Here is a 22717-nt window from a genome sequence, read left to right as displayed (position 1 = left end):
GCAAACTGGATACAATTAACTTAGGCTTGAATAGAGACTGGGAGTGGATGGGTCATTACACAAAGTAACTATTTCCCCATGTTTAATTCCCCCCTCCCCCCCCGGTCCTCAGACGTTCTTGTGAACTGCTGGAAATGGCCCACCTTGATTATCACTGCAAAAGGTTTTCTCCCCCCCCCCCCGCTCTCCTGCTTGTAATAACTCATCTTAAGTGATCACTCTCCTTACAGTGTGTATGATAACACCCATTTTTTCATGTTCTGTGTGTATATAAATCTCCTCACTGTATTTTCCACTGAATGCATCTGATGAAGTGAGCTGTAGCTCACGAAAGCTGATGCTCAAATAAATTGGTTAGTCTCTAAGGTGCCACAAGTACTCCTTTTCTTTTTACATAATATACATAAAGCAAAAGGCAGGTCAGAATAGATCCTGAGATATGACTGTATTAAGCCTTTGTGACAGAACTTTTAACTTTTAACTCTGGTGGGTAAAGTTCCTTTTGCCTCACTTACAGTGCTTCCTGTTGTTGAGGGTACTGTGCTCTAAATGAATAATGCTTCCAGAAAGAGAAAAAAACGTATTGATATGACAAACACAGAAGATGAGGTGCTGGATACTTCAGGTACAGTATGGGCCTTCTGTTCTGTGTTCTCTCTAACTCTGAAGCAGTGTGTAGGCGGTTGGATGAGAAAGAACAGACAAATCAACATTCCATTCACTAAACTCCCCAGCATGCCTAAGCTTCTTTCACTCAGCTAGTAAAAGGGGGAAAAAAATGAAATGAAAAGGAGCCATTGGTAGAGTGCCTGCTAATTAGTAAAACTCTATGCTGCATTACAAAAAGCAAAAATAAATGAATACAGAGGATATTACCAAAAAGTATATGTGAAGTTACAGCATCAGCAGAAATCCATTTCAAAGCTCTTTAACCAATATGTATGTACAGAAAAACTGACTGCCTTTTTGTGTACTTACAAAAAGACTAGAACTTGTCATCCTGCTTGTGTTGCCAGTTTTTGTATAAAGAGTTCATTAACCCGAATGGACAGTCTGAGCAATTTCTGAGTTACAGCTTTATCAGAGTAATTTGCATATTTTTGTTATTGCTTACTAGAAAACAATTAGTGAAGGGTCCTTTGTAGAATAAGAGCCTCTTTTATAACTTGAATCAAGTTTGCAGTACTCCTTTTTTTTTTCTTCTTCTTCTTCTTTCTTCTTCTTCTGTGTTGATTTTTCCAGTAGCATACGGCACGGTATAGCTTTGTTGCTGATTTGTCCTTTTACACCTGGCGAGTAATCTCCATTTAAAAAGCAATTGGCTTTGTTTCAATTTACAAATGAATTACTGCTTACCTCTATTTTTTGCCGGTAAAGCAAAAATATTGTAAAATAGCTACCCGCCCCTCTTTTCACTTTATCTACAAAAGAATTCACTTCACCTACAAAAGAATTCACTTCACCTACACTGGATAATCCATTTTGTATTTCTGAGATGAATGTAAATATAACCCCTACACAATGTCGTGCTTAAATATTTTGAAGTTACTAATGTAAAAGTCAATGGGATTTTGTATGGGAAATAAAGATCTGTGCTGATGGATTCCTTTGCAAGATTAGGTCCTAAATGTCCAGGGTCAAGAATCAAACCTTTTATCACAGAGCAGTCTTACGTTCCTGGTGGAAGTTTTGAATGAAAAATAAGCGAAGGGCCAAAGATCAGGTCCACCTAGGGGGTCACCCCTATGAGTTGAAGTGTTTAAAAATGTACACATACACATTTAAGCTCACTTGAGTCAACTCTTTTCGTGATTGTTCTATCACATGTTTGGTCCATTCCACATTCTGCCACACCACATATAATGATAACAATGACACCATTCCTCCATCTCCTCCTCCTCATTGCCATTTCTATGACTCCTCAATACACTAGTTTCTCCCTCTACCCGTAGGCTTATGTCTCTGACTCTCTGTCCTTTTGTTAACTTGGGTTTAATTTTGAATGTTAACAAACCCCAATTCTTTATCAGTTGCACAAAGTTAGCTTTATTTAATTTACTTTTAAATTCTGTTTATTCATGTTTTCAAAATAATATTAAAGTAAGCTTTCTGGTTATAGATTCTGAACTGTAACAAATTCACTGCATAGCCATATATAAACAGTAGGACAAATATTATACAAGTGATATGATCTATACAAAGCAAAGATTCAAATGCTTGCAACCAAGCTCATTGCCAAAAAAACTATGAATGCACAGTATAATACCATATCATGTGAGAAAATATCTGATGTAGTTTTATTATAATTTTGTCTTTAATGCATTGTATTTTTTTGTTTCTAAGCAAATATACAAAAAGCATCCCTTTGAAAACTTTAAGCACCCCGACATATCTTAATTTAAAAAAAAAACAAAAACCAGCTGTTAAATTCCCAACACCACTGCCCTAACCTTCCAGTAAAACATATAACCCACAGCAACTCACTTATAGCTAAACAGATTAAAACTCATCCTGAATACACAGAAACTCATTCCTCAAGGGCTCACATTGCTCTTGAGATCTGTTAGGGTTTTTTTATGGTAACTTTAAAAAATACTTAAGCATGAGATTACACTTACCTAAGGGCTTAAAATGGGACATTTTAAAGTAAGAATATGAGGTGACATAGTGATGAAACATGCTGCTGAAACATAGTGTATATTATTTGAAAGTGTAGTAATGCCTTCAGAAAGAGAAGTCTCTTACCTGCTTAGCTGGTAACTTTGGGTATTGTGGTTCATGGGTCTGCGAGTAATACAAATGCACCTTTGTGGCCCACACAAATCTGACCTTTCATAGAATATTCCAGGTTGGCACAGCCACAATTTTGTATGGATGTATAGTTGTGGGAGAAGAGTTATTACCCTTTCAGCTCTAGGGATCTGGATGCAAACTGGCTTGTTATCGGTCACAGATGGATATGAGTTTGGGCTCGCTCAGAATGGTGCGGTTCTCAAAATGGAGTTTATGGTCATAAAACAGGCAACTGTGCTATTCTGAATCAAAACTTGCTCAAAAGCAAGTTTTCTGAGAGCATAGGTTGCATGTGTATTTTTTGAGGGTACAATTAATTTACTTTTAACTCTAGTGTGGATTTTGCTCCAAAATGCCAAAAACTCCAGTTGACAGTGTTCATTTATCTATATGAATCAGAAAATATTTCCATCTTTAAAATTGTCATCCAGGATTACATGGACTGAGATCTCTGTTTGGAAACAATCTGCATATTTTTTACATTGTCTTTAAAAATGGAGGTTTTGTGTGTCACTGTTTCTGTTATCTTTTTTACTAGAATGCTGCTGCCCTAGCCAGTGAAAGAAACACTGTAGAACAGATGCAAAGAGGTGCAGAAAATAGAGTGAAGGAGCTGGCTGAGCAAAATGAACAATTGAAGAGAATAATTAAAGAGCTAGATGACAAAATTAAAGAACTCCATCAACATATTGATAACATGAAAGGAAAAGAAGATACAATGAAGGAAAAAATAGAGAGATATGAGGTAAGTTACAAAACCAGACCTATAACTAGTGTGGTTTTCTTCCTGTTTGTGATTGGATGGGTACATTGCACAAAAATAAAAGATGAAAGATAAGATGAAGGCAGGCAAAGTCATTGTTGGTGCGGTAAAACCTATGCAAAACCATTGGGCTTGAAGGAGAGAGCAGGCTGGAGCTTCACCTACAGGTACAGGGAGGCTGCTTCAGCTGACATGACAGTATAAAAATAACACTGAAGAGTGGAAGATGGGCACATTGGTGATGTGCCTGAGTGAGTTTAAGAGGAAATGGGAGGTTGTAGGCAGGGTGCAGTGCAATGTGGAGTCTTGGAGGTGTGGAAGAGGAGCTTGAAGTGGAAGGCAAGAGGAAGGCAGTGAAGATGTTTTTAAGTGTTTGCAGTTTTATGTTTATGCTTGCAGATCTTCTGAAGGCAGATTAGAGAGAAAGCAACATCAGCATTCCTGAATCTATCCAACTTCTGTTTTGTAGAAAGAAAAGCAACACTTAGAAGATGTCCTGGCACATGCTGGGGAAGAGGGAAAGGAACTGCTGTTGGTGAAAAAGTCTTTGGAAAGTGAGCTGGAGGATATGCAGGCAAGTACAACAACTTAGTCAGAATATTAAATGTCCTTGTTTGTTTTCTGCAGTTTTGACTTTTTCTGGTCCTATTTAAATTCCCATTCTATTAAGTTTTGCCTTCACAGCACCATTCAGATCTTTCTTCTAAGCATAGCTTCATCTAACTAAAAGTTTGCCTTCTTTAAAAATAAAAATCTTTTTTTTAATTGGACAAAGTTGGAGGGAAATAAATCCCCAGCGAACTTGTCCAGTTTTTGACAAATCTGTTTTGTAATTTTTAAATTATCTGTCAGCTTTGGTTGTGTTTCAGCTAGACTTTACATGTGTGAGGATAAGAAGCTGTAATCTGGCAGTCATATAAATAAGAAAAATCTAGCTGTAAGTGAGTGATGGGGTGGGTAGTGGCCGTTCTCCCTCCCATCCCAGATCTCAGTTACTGAGCTGAGAAGGAGAGTGGTGGGGACACAGAGAAGAAATGGAGAGAGGAATTGCTATGGAGGAGAAACCTCAAACTTGCACTACTTGCAGCAGGAAAACAAATGTGAAGAAACCTGGAGGCTTCTCTGGTGGGCAGATATTTCGGGAGATGGCCTGTGCCCCACTGGAGGGATAGGGACATGTCAAAGGGTGACTGACCCTTTGAAGAGGGAATGGGGTCCATTTCACCTGGACTGATTACCTGCTGCCCAGTTGGGCATAAGGGAAGGCACCGAGGTTCTTCTTCGAGTGCTGTCCCTGTGTGTGCTCCACTTCAGGTGTCGGTGCGTCCCGGCACCACTGATTGGAGATTTTTAGTAGCAGTGGCTAACGATTCACAGTGGGACAAGATCACTTCCAATACAGAGTACTGCCATTTGGTCTGTCGATGGTTCCACGAGTCTTTACCAAAACCCTAGCAGTGGTAGGTTCAGAAGGAGCTGAAGGGGTTGGGACGCACAGGCGATAGTTGAATCGCCAACAGCACCACGAGACAGCTACTATGCACGCATGTCCTAACCAGGCACTGCTACCCAAAATCTGCAATCCATGGCGCTGGGATGCACCGACATCTGAATTGGAGCACCACAGGGACACACATCTCGAAGAATCTCAGTTACTGCACAAGGTGAGTAAGCTTCTCTTTTACAAAGGGGGAGACAGCTGCAGGTAGTAGTAGTAGGCAGATGCCTACAGACACTGTAGAGAGTTGGAAGGCTCCTGGAGGGCCCTGCATCAGGATGGGGGGAAGGAGAGAAATACCAGTGGGGAAGGCCTGTGGAGAAGGCCAAATCCAGGCAAGAGGTGCTGGGAGAGCAGGAAGACAGACCCTCAGGGAGGAAGGGCTATGCCCACCTTGGGACTGAAGCAAAATACATTTTTTAAGGAGAGGCAGACCCTCAAGGAGGAGGGGCGTGGCCCAGCTGAAACTGGGATGAAAACTGTAGGGTTGAGTTCTATTTTGAAAAACTTCATGCAGGACTTAATAAATTGAACCCCAGAAAGGGAATGTTTTGAATATCTGGATTGTGTGGAGATTTAAATGGGTCCTGCATAAAGGGGAAACTGAGGCAGGGGTCAGCAGAGCCATTCTTGGCAAGCAGGCGGTGATACAGGGCAGGCACACCCTTTAACAGGATATATCCTAGAGCAGCTAAAAAGGGCACAAACCCAATTTTTCCTCCTTGCACATCACCTTTATGTGCATTATAAAAGCACTGGTGTTTCTAAAATATTAAATTGTAAAATTCACCTTTGAATCTAGAAGCTAAGATTAAAGAGATTCTGTCAAGTAAATCATAGCTAAAATATAAGGGTTTTGTGTGTTGTTAGAAATATTTCTTAAACACAAAAAAGTGGTCTTAATTTGAATTTCAACATTCCCATGTATGGTCTGCAACTCAAACTCTACTCCACTGCAGCACAAACTACAAAGTGAACCTGACTACAGGTGGGCTATAAGACAAAGGGAAACTTTCTTGACAAGTCTGGTTTCATGGTTCAGTTAAATCTGAATTCAATGGAAAACATAATAAAACAAGAACAAAATGTGAAAATGAAGTTAAATTTTTAAAATTGTGTCCATTTTAAGAATCTAATTTATTAACAGCACAGGTAAGGAACTTTTTGTTTTTAAAAATGTGATTTTTAATCTGACAATCTTTTAAATCGAATTAATAAACCAACTCCCTGCTTTCAGGTACAGGTTCTCTTTTCACTGCTTGATTGGTTCCAAGTTGTTCAGCTAATGCATTGTCAGTGTTGGTCTTCTGATGCCTGTCAGCTACCTTAGGCTTGGTCCATTAGAACTTGTTATAGAGTGGTAAACTATTTTCATACATTTGTAATGCCCAGCAGAAAGAACATGACTTGGATCTATACTTAACCCAGTTACAACATATGTTGTTATTAGACCCCTGAATACTATATTTGTGAACATTAATTATCTTCTAATGGAATATGCTTTTATTTTAATTACAATTCCATTTACTTGCTACCAACATTTAAATGAGCAATTGGTGTTTGATGTTTGTGTATGGGGGGGTGTGGGTTTTTTGCAAAACAATTCACAGAAAGAGAAGGTGTTATAAAGAACCCTACAAATATGTGTTTTCCACAAGTATCTTCAAAGGAGTGTTTGTGTGGCCATTTTGAAAGGGCTTGGAATGGGAGCCACCCATTCAGGGAGCAGAAACAGTGCCATCTGCTTAGGTGGACAATCACGCAGCACAAACAGAAAATTATGAATAGTGAATTCTTGAAGCAGTAGTTGTTGCAAATGGTTTGCGAGCAATCCGTGGGTGGGAAGTATGTTCAAAATGCCATTCAGCAAAGCTTTTTCAAATAACTAGCAAGGCAAACTCTGTTTGCAGATAATTAGCAAACACAAAGATGGGCTAAATTTGTTGAACTAACATTTTATTTTGAATGGTTTGCTTAGCTCTAGCTTGAGAATCATTTTTAGAACATGTCAGTTAATCCTGATTTCAAGGAAGAGAAGTAGACTTCAGTGTTTCATCTCACTACTTGGCACAATGTCCTGTCTGTACTGCAGCACCACTCCAGCAGAACCATGCTTCATAGTTTTTGATTACAGTGGTAGCCAGCATAGTTTAGTGCTCCATTGTGAACAGGTCTTTAATTTACGTTCTTTTTTTTTTTTGTACATCACTTGAGCTGCAGCCTATTTCTAAAGAGAAAATATTAATAATGTGAAATGAATCCTATAGTAAGTTTTTTGGGGCAGGAACAATCTCTTTTTCTATGTGTGTGTATAGTGCCTGGAACAATGGGGTCCTAATTCCTGATTCTGTGCTTTCACAATACAAATAACTAATAATGGAGTAACACATCAAGAACCAATAGAAATCTACTGAATAAAGCTGTAACCATTACAGTAAACACAGCAAGATGCCATGCTTCTCCTTCCCAGATTCATATTCAAAATGGTTAAAGCTGCAAGACACTTCAAAGTGGTTATTGTGGGTACTTGGAATAAATAGCTTCTCTCAAAGTAGATTCTATAGCTAGAATGATGTGAGCTTATTGCAGTTTTCAGCTACGGAAGCTCAGACAAATACTGATTTTTTTGTGCTAACCTCTGTAGTACGACTTTCATTTCTTAACCACTTTTCTGTATTCCAGCATTTTAGAAGCGAAACACATGCCAAAATTTCCCCAGGGTCTTATGCAGTCCCTGAGAACAGGAACTTCTAGGAGTTTCCTGAGAGCTATCTCAAAGAAAGCTGCTTATTCTTTCCATTACGCACCTTCATCACACAACTCATAGGCTATTAAAAAAACCAACAGACACTAATTGTTCTAAGTCCTTTGCCAACATTGCAAAACATAGTGTCATTTATACAGTACTTCAGGCGAACAGCTGATCCCACTCAAGTCAACGGAAGTTGTGCCACTGACTTCTAAGGGATCAGACTTTGGCCCTTTGGCTGTGGATGGAAGAACATGTAAAGTTCTTGTCTCGAGTTAACACTACAGTGTGTAGATAACTCAGGTTACTCTTCTAGTGTTAGCTTCGCTTGAGTGAGAGCAGCTACACTGTGAAATATTAATTGGGCTACATATCTGATAAACACCAGCATACGGAATTATAAGGGATGCCAAGAACCTCAAAGGAGAGCTTTTTTTTAAAGCATTTAACACTCTCTTTTCTTGTCCCATATGCAAACTACAGCTGTAATTAGGGTTTTAATTATAAAGTGCCCATGGAAGTGCTCACAAATGCCTTAAAATATATTTTCAAACATAATAAAGCAAACTATATAAATGCCAGATATAATATTAAAAAAACATTGTCAAGTAAAAACTTGTACTTTGAAAAGCCCCCTTTTATTTTGCAGATATTTAATTCTTAGCCCTTTTATAGTACATTTCATCCATAGAGCTCAAAGCTTTACAAAAGGACGTCAGTATCATTAGCAGGCGCATGTCCCCCCTCCCCCCCCCCCGGCCCCAGATGTGGGAACTGGGGCACAGAAAGGTCTAGTGATGTGCCTAAATTTATCCAGTAGACCAACTGCAGAACTGGGAATAGAACCCAGGTCTTTTGAGCATAGATTTTAAAAAGTGACTCTTAAAATCTAAATTGTTTTTCACTATTTATGCTGTTTGCTTCATATTTATGTTTCTCCCAGTTTGGGCAATTAAAAGAGATGAGTTGGTTTCACTTTTCTGTATCATCTGTTTTTAGTTGATTTCAGTTTCTCATGCATGCACTAGCATAGGGGTTCTCAAACTGGGGGTCGTGACCCCTCAGGGGATCACAAGATTATTACATGGGGGGGGTCGCGAGCTGTCAGCCTCCACCCTCAAACCATGCTTTGCCTCCAGCATTTATAATAGTGTTAAATGCAAAAAAAAGTGTTTTTAATTTACAAGGGGGGTCGCACTAATAGGTTTGTTGTGCGAAAGGGGTCACCAATACAAAAGTTTGAGAAACACTGCACTAGCACATGCTGTAATATTTGTTTCAGAGTAACAGCCGTGTTAGTCTGTATTCGCAAAAAGAAAAGGAGTACTTGTGGCACCTTAGAGACTAACCAATTTATTAGAGCATAAGCTTTCGTGAGCTACAGCTCACTTCATCAGATGCATATCGTGGAAACTGCAGCAGACTTTATATATACAGAGAGAATATGAACCAATACCTCCTCCCACCCCACTGTCCTGCTGGTAATAGCTTATCTAAAGTGATCATCAGGTGGGCCATTTCCAGCACAAATCCAGGTTTTCTCACCCTCCACCCCCCCACACAAATTCACTCTCCTGCTGGTAATAGCTCATCCAAACTGACCACTCTTCAAGTTTAAATCCAAGTTAAACCAGAACATCTGGCGGGGGAGGGGTAGGAAAAAACAAGAGGAAACAGGCTACCCTGCATAATGACTTAGCCACTCCAAGTCTCTATTTAAGCCTAAATTAATAGTATCCAATTTGCAAATGAATTCCAATTCAGCAGTTTCTCGCTGGAGTCTGGATTTGAAGTTTTTTTGTTTTAAGATAGCGACCTTCATGTCTGTGATTGCGTGACCAGAGAGATTGAAGTGTTCTCCGACTGGTTTATGAATGTTATAATTCTTGACATCTGATTTGTGTCCATTTATTCTTTTACGTAGAGACTGTCCAGTTTGACCAATGTACATGGCAGAGGGGCATTGCTGGCACATGATGGCATATATCACATTGGTGGATGTGCAGGTGAACGAGCCTCTGATAGTGTGGCTGATGTTATTAGGCCCTGTGATGGTGTCCCCTGAATAGATATGTGGGCACAATTGGCAACGGGCTTTGTTGCAAGGATAAGTTCCTGGGTTAGTGGTTCTGTTGTGTGGTATGTGGTTGTTGGTGAGTATTTGCTTCAGGTTGCGGGGCTGTCTGTAGGCAAGGACTGGCCTGTCTCCCAAGATTTGTGAGAGTGTTGGGTCATCCTTTAGGATAGGTTGTAGATCCTTAATAATGCGTTGGAGGGGTTTTAGTTGGGGGCTGAAGGTGACGGCTAGTGGCGTTCTGTTATTTTCTTTGTTAGGCCTGTCCTGTAGTAGGTAACTTCTGGGAACTCTTCTGGCTCTATCAATCTGTTTCTTTACTTCTGCAGGTGGGTATTGTAGTTGTAAGAAAGCTTGACAGAGATCTTGTAGGTGTTTGTCTCTGTCTGAGGGGTTGGAGCAAATGCGGTTGTATCGCAGAGCTTGGCTGTAGACGATGGATCGTGTGGTGTGGTCAGGGTGAAAGCTGGAGGCATGCAGGTAGGAATAGCGGTCAGTAGGTTTCCGGTATAGGGTGGTGTTTATGTGACCATTGTTTATTAGCACTGTAGTGTCCAGGAAGTGGATCTCTTGTGTGGACTGGACCAGGCTGAGGTTGGTGGTGGGATGGAAATTGTTGAAATCATGGTGGAATTCCTCAAGGGCTTCTTTTCCATGGGTCCAGATGATGAAGATGTCATCAATATAGCGCAAGTAGAGTAGGGGCTTTAGGGGACGAGAGCTGAGGAAGCGTTGTTCTAAATCAGCCATAAAAATGTTGACATACTGTGGGGCCATGCGGGTACCCATAGCAGTGCCGCTGATCTGAAGGTATACATTGTCCCCAAATGTGAAGTAGTTATGGGTAAGGACAAAGTCACAAAGTTCAGCCACCAGGTTAGCCGTGACATTATCGGGGATAGTGTTCTTGACGGCTTGTAGTCCATCTTTGTGTGGAATGTTCACATTGTGTAAAGAGTTGTCACTTTGGATGGGCTATCACCAGCAGGAGAGTGAATTTGTGTGGGGGGGTGGAGGGTGAGAAAACCTGGATTTGTGCTGGAAATGGCCCACCTGATGATCACTTTAGATAAGCTATTACCAGCAGGACAGTGGGGTGGGAGGAGGTATTGGTTCATATTCTCTCTGTATATATAAAGTCTGCTGCAGTTTCCACGATATGCATCTGATGAAGTGAGCTGTAGCTCACGAAAGCTTATGCTCTAATAAATTGGTTAGTCTCTAAGGTGCCACAAGTACTCCTTTTCTTTTTGTAATATTTGTGTTGCACATGCTTCAGGGGATTGTGTCGTTATTGTTGAATTTGTTTTTTTAAATGTAATAGAAACATTTCAGTGAGCCTTCAGTCTGATAAAAGCAAGCCCTATTTAAACCTGATAGCTACCTTTTAGAAAAGCCAAATGACATGACAGTAAGAAAAAAAGAGAGAAGGTTATTAACAGTGAGCCACAATGGTTAAAACTGAAAATGCCTCTGAAGAAGTAAAGTTTTCAGATGTGTTGAAGTGTGAATGGAAGGACTGAGGAGGGCTCTCTGAGGAAAGCTGGTTCCTTGTCTTGGGGGCCACCACAGCCAAAGCTGCCATGATTCTCTGGTGGAATTCTAAAGGGTGGGGACCTCAAAGAGTTGAAACCCACCAACATGAGACTCATGGTCTCAAAATATAGCTGGGCTCCCCTGACCTCTATTAATGTCTTTAAACATCAAACAGGAGCAACTTAAGATCAATCCCTTTATCTTATATAGACAGCCAGTGAAAAAATGGATGCAAGCTCTTAGCTTTGTGTCACTGATAATTTTGTGCCCAGTGTGACTTTATTAGGCATAGAATATATGGTTGAAGATACTGAACAAGTAGTTCTGACTGAAGTGGTGAATTTTTTGAACATCTATATTGGTCTTTTTGCATATTTGGTGTTCTGGAGCCCCTACCCCAGTGTGTAACTATATAGTACAGTTCTGCATCTCATTTAAAACTGGGTGATCCTTAATGCATAAAGAGAAGCCTGGCTTCAACAGTAACGTAAAATGCTTTGATGAAGGGGTTATTTAACCTGGCAAGCTCGGCAGGAGAGGGACCCCTGTCTATTTCTGTTTGTACAGGACTTAAGACAATGACGCCTATTCCTGATTGGGCTTTTGGGTGCTATGGAAATATAATTTAAAACATTAATAACTAAACAGTTCTTTCACTCTTTTTTGGAAGAATTAATCAATTCAAACACATTTCTTGAATGCTGAGGAAAGAAAAGGCAGCACAAATGAAGGTGAAAGAATATATTATTTAGAGAGACTTTCAGATAGAATAAACAAGAACAACAAAAGAAATATGAAACCTGAAATAAAATATTGAATTCTGTGGCAGAAGGTAAAATTTGCCAGGCACTGTGCAACTTCAGCTGACTATGGACGTTGCATGTAATAGAGCCAACAAGACAGACAGTCATAGGTCCTCAGAATTCTGCAGCATTTCAGAAGTAGATGTTTATAAGTAAATATTACATGGCTGTATAATGTTTTATTTGTCATAGACTGTCAAAGCGTGACTCAGCAACTTTCTTCCTTTTGATTTTGTGTTACAGCGTATTATGATTTTTATTGTTGTTGCTTCATGGGATATGTTTAGTGTATTACATCAAATTCCTTTGACTTCTCAGAGAGTTATGGCTGTCATGTTTTATAGTGTAACTTTTCCATCCAATGCAGAAAAAATTCAGTCAGGTTATTCAGGAACAGCAACAGTTAACCGAACAGTTAAGAGGTGAAACTAACCAGAAGGAACAATTAAAGAGGACAAAGAATGAAATGGAAAATGAACGATGGCAACTAGACAAGACTATTGAGAAGTTACACAAGGAGGTAAGGTTAAAGTTAAAAGAGGCTGTAGGAGATAAGATATCTAATGGAAAAATTCAAATAAACTGCCAAATTTCAAAGAAAAGAGCTTAAAAGGAGTGTAAATGAAAGTGAAATGTGAACTTTGCTGTTAGTGTCTTTGACCTGGTGACTATCAATAAAAGCTTTCTGGACTGGAACAGTAGTTGGAACGGTGCAATCTGAAAATGCCATGGTAAAACACTCCTGTTTTGTTAAAATAAGATGCCATATTTGAGCTCTCGTCCATTATGTACAACAGACTAAGTCAGTCCTTGCTCAGCACAACCATCAGCTGGACTGCAGTGACTTGAAGCTGATTTCTCTAGCTGCTGCATTGTTGTATTAGTTTTGCATGTGTGAGTACACAGCTTAGTTTTGGTACGATGAAGTATTCAGTGATGGCTTCATAGAATAAATTCTAATTTGTACAGGTTTAAATACAAGACACCTGTAAATGCTGCTGGCAGAAATAGGATGATCTGGGAAATTTATTGCCACACATTTTAGAAACACTATTTTAGAGTTGCATATTTTCAAACTGGTGCATAGAAATTCAGCTGGACATATACACCATTTTGAAAATGTTTGCTACACAGTGAATTATTTCTTAACGTAACATAGGAGAGACTGCAGTTAAGAAGAAAAATATTCCTCTGTAGTACTAACGAAGACAGATTCCCTTCTAGCATTGCTTTACTCGTGGGGAATTGTGTGTGTGTGTGTGTGTGTGTTTGTTTGTTTGTTTTTTGCCAGATGGCTGAAATTGTAGAAGTGTCCCGGTCATCCACTCTGGAGCTTCAGAACCAGCTTGATGAGTACAAGGAGAAAAATCGCAGGGAACTTGCAGAAATGCAGAGACAATTAAAAGACAAAAATCTTGAGTTAGAAAAATCACGCCTGACAACCATGAAAATGCAGGATGAGGTACTGGCTCATAAGCTGAATGACATGTTTAACCTTTGACCTAGAATCCTCCTCAGACAATTTTCAGGACAAAGAATCTTTGCTATCATGCGCTTGTGCACTTAATCACCATGCTTTTGTGTTTGATTCTCCAGGATGATCATCAGGGTGGTGCTTCTACAAGGGCAATGGGGTTTACTGGATACAATAGATAAATGCAAAGGGTGTTTGAGGAATTTATCATGCTATGTAAAGTTTCTGCTGAAGTTCTTTTGCTCTTTTAATGTTGATTGGTGAAGAGAGAGTTGAGAATTTTGAAATAGCCTTGAATCAGAAAAAGATGGAAATTTATTATTTTTTAAAAAATACAAGAAGACAGCCTGGCTTTAGCTTTTTAAAGAAATAGTCATGGATGTTTGAGATGTTTCAGATTTAAATGACAAAGTTATTTGTGCAGCCCAGAATCAGCCACAGCCTTGAAGTCTCTGGCTTTTAATTATGTAAATTCTACCATAAAATCAGTCCGGCCTCTTTCAAGTTCTAAATACACTTGTTCAGTATTTGGAAAAGCTTTGAGAATGAACAGTCCATGGATGTCCTCAGTATAAAATATATTTTAAGAGTTTGAACTTCCAAGGCAGAACTTCCAATTTTTTTCTTTCTCTTTGAACTAGAGTGTAAGTTAATAGAAAAAATATAACACAAAAGGGTTAGTCTGAAGAATTGTTGCTGTACATTCTTCTCTCTTCTTTCCTTCCATATTCTTTCCACTCAGCGAAGCGTGGTTTATGTAAAGAACTGAAGAGTCACAATGACATTTGGAAGATAGAGAGTAGGATAGTGAGATCATCAATGTAACTTGGAATAAACTCTTCAAAGCAATCAATATCCGTACTGAAAGATGCTGTATTTTTGTTACTCGCATGTTGGTTATAACTATTACTGAAACTCTTTTTTTAAAAGTCATCTGCTGTAACTGCAAGCAATCCACACCTTCTTATGTTAAAAAAAACTCCAGGCACCCAACAAAAAACCCAACCTTATATTATTCTTACAAAAAGACTGTGTTAATTTTGTTTTAAACTGTGTCACTATAGACTGACTGTAGAGTGCTGTGTTATATTTCTATAAGTGAGTGTAAATTGTTAGGGCATGAGATGTTTTATTGTATAGCTAGCTACACAAGACACAGCATAATCCTGAAATTATAGGAGAAGCTCCTCTCAGAAGAAGCCTCCGTATAATAGGTTTTATATTTAAAAAAACCAAACTTCAGAACAATCAAATGTGTTTCTCTCTCTCTCTCTCATTTTTTTTTGTGTTGAGTGAGAGGTACAAATAAGCCTTTCATTCAGTGAAATAGGTATGTTGGCCATTAAGTTCCTTGTAGACAAGAATTCATGTAGCACTTGGCATCCTTTTTGAGAGTCTCATCAGAAAGGCTGAGGACTGAATGAGCATGGAGACTAAATTATCCTCTCACTCGTATTAGTGGTCCTCCAAATCAGTTCTGAGGTCTGTGGGTAAGGCAGTATGCGAATTCTTTCATTACTGTTGCCCATGCTGTAGTTGGAGACATAAAACATTGGATTCTAGGGATGTCAATCCAGTGAAACACTGTCACATTCCGGGGTGCAATCCAGACCAGTGAGAGGTTGTGTCACTGTCTGCTCCATAACCTTGGATGCCTCACAATGTTTTGCTGTTGAAGCTCCCAACCTGGGCAGCTCACAAATGATCTTCCAGCGTGTAGGTCCATGTATAGTTGCAGCCCTGGTCCAGCAGCACTCCCTGTCCCGAATTTTCCCAAATTCTGCAATATCCAGTCCGGTCCTGGACAGTTCAGATACTAATGTTCATTTCTCCTGTACAGAGTCAATATTCAACAGTTTGTTCCTTTAAATGGAGTTACCAAAAAGTTCAGTTTAAACACAGCGCTGGATTGATTTAAAAAATAAAACACCATTTATTAACACAAGAAGATAGGATTTTAAGTGAATTCAAACATAAGAAATAGCTAGAAATGGTTACAAGCAAATAAAAGTGAAAATGCGCATCTAAAAGTCCAAAACTTAATCTAGCAAGTTTTGGTTCAAGGCTTTGTTCAAGGTGGCTTTTCTCACCCACAGTTTTCCAGGATCATGACGACTGACCCTTTCTTTGGTCAGGATCTCTCCCAGAGGCCCAAATACGCTGGTGCCTTTGTCATCTCAGGTGAAAGAGAGAGAACTTGGGGTTCTCACCCCTTTCTTTTATAGTCCAGTGAATGTTTGAAGTGGATTCTTCCACAGGTTACCCTTCAAAGTAAAGTTTATTCAAGCAGTAAAGAAGGTGACAGGTGAAGGAGGACTCCATGCTTTTTCTTCCCCTAGGTGTGTGTGCTGAAATCCAAATTGTTCTGTTTCCTGCCATCTCCTCCCCCTGCTCTCTTGCCAGCCCTGTTTACTATTTATATGTAAATTGGGGTGAACCCACATTCCTTTGTTTAGAATAGGCCTGTTTGACAACTTTTACCTAGGCAGGGCTGTCTTGTTTTGAACATGTGGTAATAATATTACACGGGGGATTTCATAACTTTACTTATAATGTTGCTACATACATTTCCCCATGATATCATTGACCAGTGAGTCATGAGTTTTCAAAGGATACCTCACAAGGCATATTTTGTACAAAGATTATTACAGTCGTGTGTTGGGTGTGAATACAGGGGTGCTTAGTGTCACACACTGGCATATAGCACACTGCATATTGAATGCTTCCAATTGGTATGCAGATAACTATCTTAGTAGCACAGTAAAATGTATGGCCTGTAATTATCCAGCCTTCTCTCATTTGGCCTTTCCAACAGGAAAATAGCTCTGTAAATAATCTATAACCTGGTAATGCTCCATCATTGAGCTAAGAGCTTCGTGCTAACGATACCTTTTAATGGGACTGTGTAAGCTTAAGTGAGAGAATGTAATGAAACACAGAACACAGTTAGGAAAGAAAACCCTCCTCAAGAGATGGACCTCTTACTATATATGTATGGGGCTATAGCAAGGGTGGCCAACCTGAGCCTGAGAAGGAGCCAGAATTTACCAATGTACATTTCCAAAGAGCCACAGTAATACATCAGCAGCCCTCATCAGCATCCTCCTGCCTCCCCCTCCCACCCCACCCCCCGAGCTTCCCACACAACGGCAGCCCCACCGATCAGCACCTTCCCCTCCCAATCATCTGTTTTGTGGTGTGCATGAGGCTCTGGGTGGGGGAGCGAGGGCACGGCAGGCTCAGGAGACGGGGTGGGAAGAGGTGGAGGGGGGGCAGGGCCTGTGGCAGAGCCCGGGGTTGAGCAGGGAGCACCCCCTGGCACATTGGAAAGTTGGCGCCTGTAGCTCCAGCCCCAGAGTAGGTGCCTATAGAAGGGGGGGCCGCATATTAACTTCTGAAGAGCCGCATGTGAGTGCGGAGCCACAGGCTGGCCACCCCTGGGATATAGTTTAATATATACAATAGTAATTATACCATAAATATAATATTGCCATCAAAGTGCCTTAGTGCCAGAGCAAGGGGCATATGAAAGCATCAATAAACTGTAGTGATGGTAAAAAAAGCAAATAAACCTGATGGAAAGAGTTACCAGAGACATAATCATCCACAAAGCTACAGGACAATTGGCTAAGAAAAAGAGAATTAAGTTAAAAATCCAATTTGTATTATTACTACAGTGAAACCTGTACGCGGAAGGGTATTTTCATATCCAAGAACTCTGATCCAAAGTTATTTACTTGGTGCCATCTTGTGGATGAAATAAAAATTACTGTACTAAGCACATAGTACTGTACTACCTACTTCCTCTCATCCTGGTTTTTAAGAACTTGTTTTTAAAGTCATAGCAGAAGTGTAGCCCATTTACTGACATTACTGTTACAAAGAAATGTACTATAAATTGTGCCACCTGCGTTCTTGTTTCAGATGTGTCTTATGGAAGAGGATTTACGGGGCAACCAGAGAGCCCAGGATGAGGCAATTACAAAAACTCAGCTGCTGGAACAGACTGTGAAAGGCTTGGAATATGAACTGGAAGCCAAAAATCACTTGAAAAGTGATCGGGCGAGACAAATGAAACTAATGGAGGTAAAAGGAGCTTTTGGATGAGGGGTTCTTTGGATGCTCGGTGTTTATGTATAGTACATTTTTTGCTAGAGATGATTGGAAACGCTTAATTTTTTTACTGTGGCTGTGCTTTGGAAGCAACAAACTAATCTGATCTCATCTGATGGAAAAATCATTCAGCACATCTAATAGGGCGTATTATGTTCTGAATGGTAGTTACTTTGAGAGCTCTTTCAATACTTTCCTTTCTTTTTCTCATGTGACAAATGGAAGTTCTTACCAGTTACCTCTGTCGTTCTCCTTAATTCATCAGGCATGAAAATCAGAAAGTTTTAACTCCTAGGCACTTAAGACCTGATCCACTCCCAATGAAATCAGTGTGAGTCTTTGCATTATCTTCAGTGGGCATGGGCACCGAATTAGGCCCTCATCTTGCTTTTGTAAATGGCCTCTTATATAGCTGTGAACAAATTAAAATTAATTTCTAATTTCTAAAGAAAACCCTCTGTTGTAGCACCTCTAGAGTATTTCTAGAAATAATATTATTGTTAAATTGTTTGCTTAATATTATATATCTGCAATTTCTTATGCTCATAGAATTACTGCAAGTGTCCCTGACCAATGAATATTTAATAATAGGTTATTGGAAACTGAATAAATTGTAAAAAGCATTTTTGCATAATTCAGCTTGTAATACGCTTGCAATGTTCCTTCCCAATGGAATTTCTCAGACAATTTTTTCAGTTTATTCAATTTGTTACTGCAGTAAAAAGAGAAATCATGTTCAAACTGGAAGCTAGCTATTGAACAGCACTGAAGAAAGCTGTGTTCTGAAGTTTTAAATAATGAAGTTAATAGCAAACAGACTATTAAACTCTTGTCGGCTTTTCTAGTACAATACAGATACTTTTTCCTGAGTTCTCTGCAACTTGTCACAGGGGCTGCACTTTTCAAACATCTCTCTGCCATGTTACTTACGTATGTAAGTACATACGTACATACATACCTATGAGTGTGTGTGTGTGTGTGTGTGTGTGTATGTATATAATATATATATATATTATCTTCAGACAAATCAAGCCCTTGCAGTCCTAAAGAGAAATGCTCAGTAGCGTTGTAAAGAGGATGAAGGCTTAATCCATTGAACTACTTTTGTTTTTTCATTTAGGACAAGATGTCCCAGTTGGAACTGGAGCTTGATGAAGAAAGAAACAATTCAGATTTGTTGTCTGAAAGGATTAGTAGGTGCAGAGAACAGGTACTTGACCAGTGAACAAAGTTTACTTTGCCCAACCGTAATGTTGTGATGAGGAAGAAGAGAGTCACAAATAACATTAATACATTAAATATCAGTCTTCAAGTTAGATGCTCATTGTGTTGCATGCAAGCCAGATAGTAATTATGTTCAACAACAATAGAGCTTTCAATACAAGAATCTCTTAGTCTCTTATGAATATTAATGAATTTAGTTTCACAACACCCTTGAGATAAGTAGTAGTATTTCCCATTTTACACGGGAAAACTGAAACAATGAGTTTAGTTTCCTAGTTCATCTATGAAGTCTGTCAGAACCATGGATAGAACCTTGATCTTCTGACTTCTGTTCATGTTTTCTAACCCCAAAACCATCTTTCCTTCAGCAGTACACACACTTTGTTACACCTGTCCTGCGGAGCAGATAGTATATCGTGTTAGACTGTCATACACAGCAAACAGAAATTGACTTACGCCACAAAATTCTTACATAGTTTTCAAACTTTTCACAAACTTCTGGATTGTTCAGATTTGGTTGGTTAAGCCAGTTACAAAGATATAGATGATATGTGAAATTCTGATCTGCTTTTCAGACAACATGCATATCACAGCAATTTGAATGTGGTGTTATGTTCATTCCATTTTTTAGATGTTAGTTTCAAAATGGTAAGTAGTTACAGTGGGGTAGAGCTTTTTATTTATGGTTTACACTAAACAGATTACCTATCAATACTGTGCTTTATTTTATTGGAATTAGTTGTGCAATGAATTATGAATGAGACAACTTATTTATTACACACAGAGACAGATTTCCAAAGAAATCCTCTAAAATTCCAGATGCAATTTGTATGTCATTTTTTTTGCAGGCATAATAATTCCTGGCCTGGGTTTTTGTGCATGCAAGAAATTTACCTGTGTGCACAAACTGCATGTATGCACACAAACTAGGTAGACAGACATCATACAGCTTGCACACAAGTCTGAGTTTTAGTCAATCAAATGCTTGGCTATAAAAAAGTATAATTTTGCAAAACAATAATTTTGAAAAGCTGGGTTGAAGCCATTCTGAAAATTTCCCCCAAAGTTTAGAAATAACACTAAGGCTGTAAAATCTAAAAAGCAAGAAAAAGTTAAATCATAATTCTAGCCTTCACATATGTCATGCCAATGGCAGCAAGTGAAGTAAGAATAAATTGCTTTTATTGACTTACCATTATCTTGACAGAGGGCTACATTTGAGGAAGGCAGTGTGGCCTAGCACAGAAAGCACTGAACTGAGACTCAGGAGACCTGGGCCTTATTCCCAGCTCTGCCACTGGCCTGCTGGCTAACCTTGGGCAAATCACTTCAACACTCTGTGCCTCAGTTTCTCGGTCTGTAAAATGGGGATAATGGTACTGCCCTTACGTGTAAAGCACCTGAAATCTACTGATGAAAATTGCTATATAAGAACTGGGCATTATTATTTATTTATTTATTTATTATATTTTACCAGGGCCATCCCTAGGGGGATGCAGGGCCCTGGACATGGGCGCCGAGTTTCTATCTCTGCCCAGGCCCCGTCCCCACTCCACCCCTTTCCCCAAGACCCCACCTCTGCCATCCGTCTTGCCTGCCCAGTTCCACCCCCTCCCCTGAGCATGCTGCACCCTCACTCCTCTCCCCTTACCCCCAACGCCTCCAGACATGGCGAAACAGCTGATCGGTGGTAGGCGCTGATTGGCGGGGCCTGCCGGTGGGAAGGAGATGCTGGGGGGGAGGGGAAGGTTGGGGCCCCATCCCCACTCCATCCCTTCCCCCAAAGCCCCACCCCTGCCCGCCCACCTCCTCACGAAGTGCGGGACCCCACAGAGCGTGGGGCCTGGGGCGGTCGCCCCGATTTGTCGTACCCTCGGGACGGCTCTGATTATTTAAGTACCTCAGTGTGGAGTTTCCTTGAAATCATGGAGACTACTTGCAGAGTCAGATACTGCTCAGTGGAATACATATAATATTGTTTTAATTTCTTTTGATTTCTAAGGAAAAGCCTTGTTGAGATTGGAGTAGCTTCAATTTCAGTGGGAGAGACAGGCAATAAAATCCTGCTTTCCATGTCTTTTCAGTGAAATAGTATCTCCCACTGAGATAGCTGAAGTGCCTTAAAATGAGTTAAGCCTCAAACTGGTTTTGTGTGTCCTTGAAACCCCACTGCATCCTGTTAGTAATTTTTTGGGCCTAAGGTTTCTCAGACTCTTATTGGATTTCGGTAGTGTCTTTTTATCATTATTTCACTGAGATCGTACAGGCTCAGAATCAGTATGTGTGAGATGCTCTCATTATCTGCAGTGATTAAGAATGTAAAGGACCCATTATAATTTGTAATCATGTCATTGTTTAATTAGGAAGCTTTGAATGCTGGAGTCCATGCATGTGCTGCAAGTCTGTGCTGAAACAACTTTAGCCAAATCTGCATTAGTGGGCACTTCAGTAATTTAATTTAGTAGCTAAATGGAAACCTAAAATACAGATGGGTAACTAGAATGTCACATAACAGGCAAAAGTGTTTGTGTTGAGATCCAGAGTTTCTCATTTCACGCATGAGTTACAAAGGTTGTTTTGTTTTGAGTTTATGCCATAGTGGGCTAAGTTGTCAATACTGAAGAGTATTTCAGGGTCTGCTAAGCATCTATAATGACGTGAGAAATGATAATGGATTTGTTCTGGTAATATCTGTGGTCTGTAAATGTCCTTTTTATTATGAATGTGTTATCTTAATATGCTGATAATGAAGACTAATATTCCAGTGTATAGTAAAAACACATTAAAATGACTGGTTAACTTTTATCTCAAGTTAAACAGGTCAAAAAATTCACTTGCAATTAAAATTTATCTCACCATCTTTTTTATTTCAATAATGCCCTGAATCTGAGATAGGGCTGCAGAAGACACTGATTAGTCTCTATCCCCCTCCCCTGCCTCAACTCAAGATTGCAACAGAGTGAAATCTCAGTTTCTTAGATTGGTCACCTACTCATAAAAAATATCTAGCTGCCACTTCAGAGATGCATGTGATGCAAGCATGTCACATTGTCTTGCTACTCTGCTGTGTGAGCACTGAAACACACAGGAATTCTGTTCTTTAGTCACAATCTGCCTGCATGTACACAAGATGGGAATGTGCTTGTGCGCAATGCGTTAAGTGATCTCTATCCACTTCCCAATGGGCAAATATCTCGGTTGCTAAAACCTCCTCCATATGTGGCACTAACTTGGCACAATTCTTGTTGGTTTCATGGAAGAGGTCAAAGATTTGAATGAGCATGAGCACTGAACTACCCTGCAGCCCCTCAAGGTGACCCCTCTGATTCAGAAATGAGGGATCTCAGCAGATCAGTGAGGGAATGCTTGCACATTATACTCCTGGGGTAATTCTATGCCTAAAAATTCTGTGCACAATATTTTAAAATTCTGCATATTTTATTTGTCAAAATAGCACAATATAATCAGGCTGGTTTCAATTATTTTGGTAATTTATTGCAAAATACATGTCAGCAAGTATGTCTGTAACAATACAGACAACAACAAAAATGTCAGGAAATGTGTTCTGACAAATAGATTCCTTACTAGGAATATTAATACAGAACTTTCAGTAATAATTCATTTAAACTACAATACAGAAACTTATTTCCCACACCTCTCAGAAGCCACGTAAAGGCTTGGGGGAGTCAG

At 39.6% G+C, this 22717-nt stretch overlaps 1 protein-coding gene across 3 annotated transcripts in view; it reads left to right on the top strand.

Annotated features, from left to right (window-relative positions):
• CGNL1 (cingulin like 1) overlaps positions 1 to 22717 on the top strand; it is a 111650-nt gene that overhangs the window by 73819 nt on the left and 15114 nt on the right. For all 3 annotated transcript variants that reach the window (XM_084642350.1, XM_084642349.1, XM_084642348.1), the window contains exons 9-14: positions 3332 to 3538; positions 4026 to 4130; positions 12584 to 12736; positions 13508 to 13678; positions 17615 to 17776; positions 18924 to 19013. In XM_084642350.1, coding sequence (XP_084498476.1) covers positions 3332 to 3538; positions 4026 to 4130; positions 12584 to 12736; positions 13508 to 13678; positions 17615 to 17776; positions 18924 to 19013 — 888 coding nt within the window. The remainder of the gene's footprint in view (positions 1 to 3331; positions 3539 to 4025; positions 4131 to 12583; positions 12737 to 13507; positions 13679 to 17614; positions 17777 to 18923; positions 19014 to 22717) is intronic.

This window comes from Lepidochelys olivacea, assembly GCF_965140295.1.
Source record: "Lepidochelys olivacea isolate rLepOli2 genome assembly, chromosome: 10".
Taxonomy (NCBI): domain Eukaryota; kingdom Metazoa; phylum Chordata; order Testudines; family Cheloniidae; genus Lepidochelys; species Lepidochelys olivacea.
This window is presented reverse-complemented; position numbering and strand designations above follow the sequence as displayed.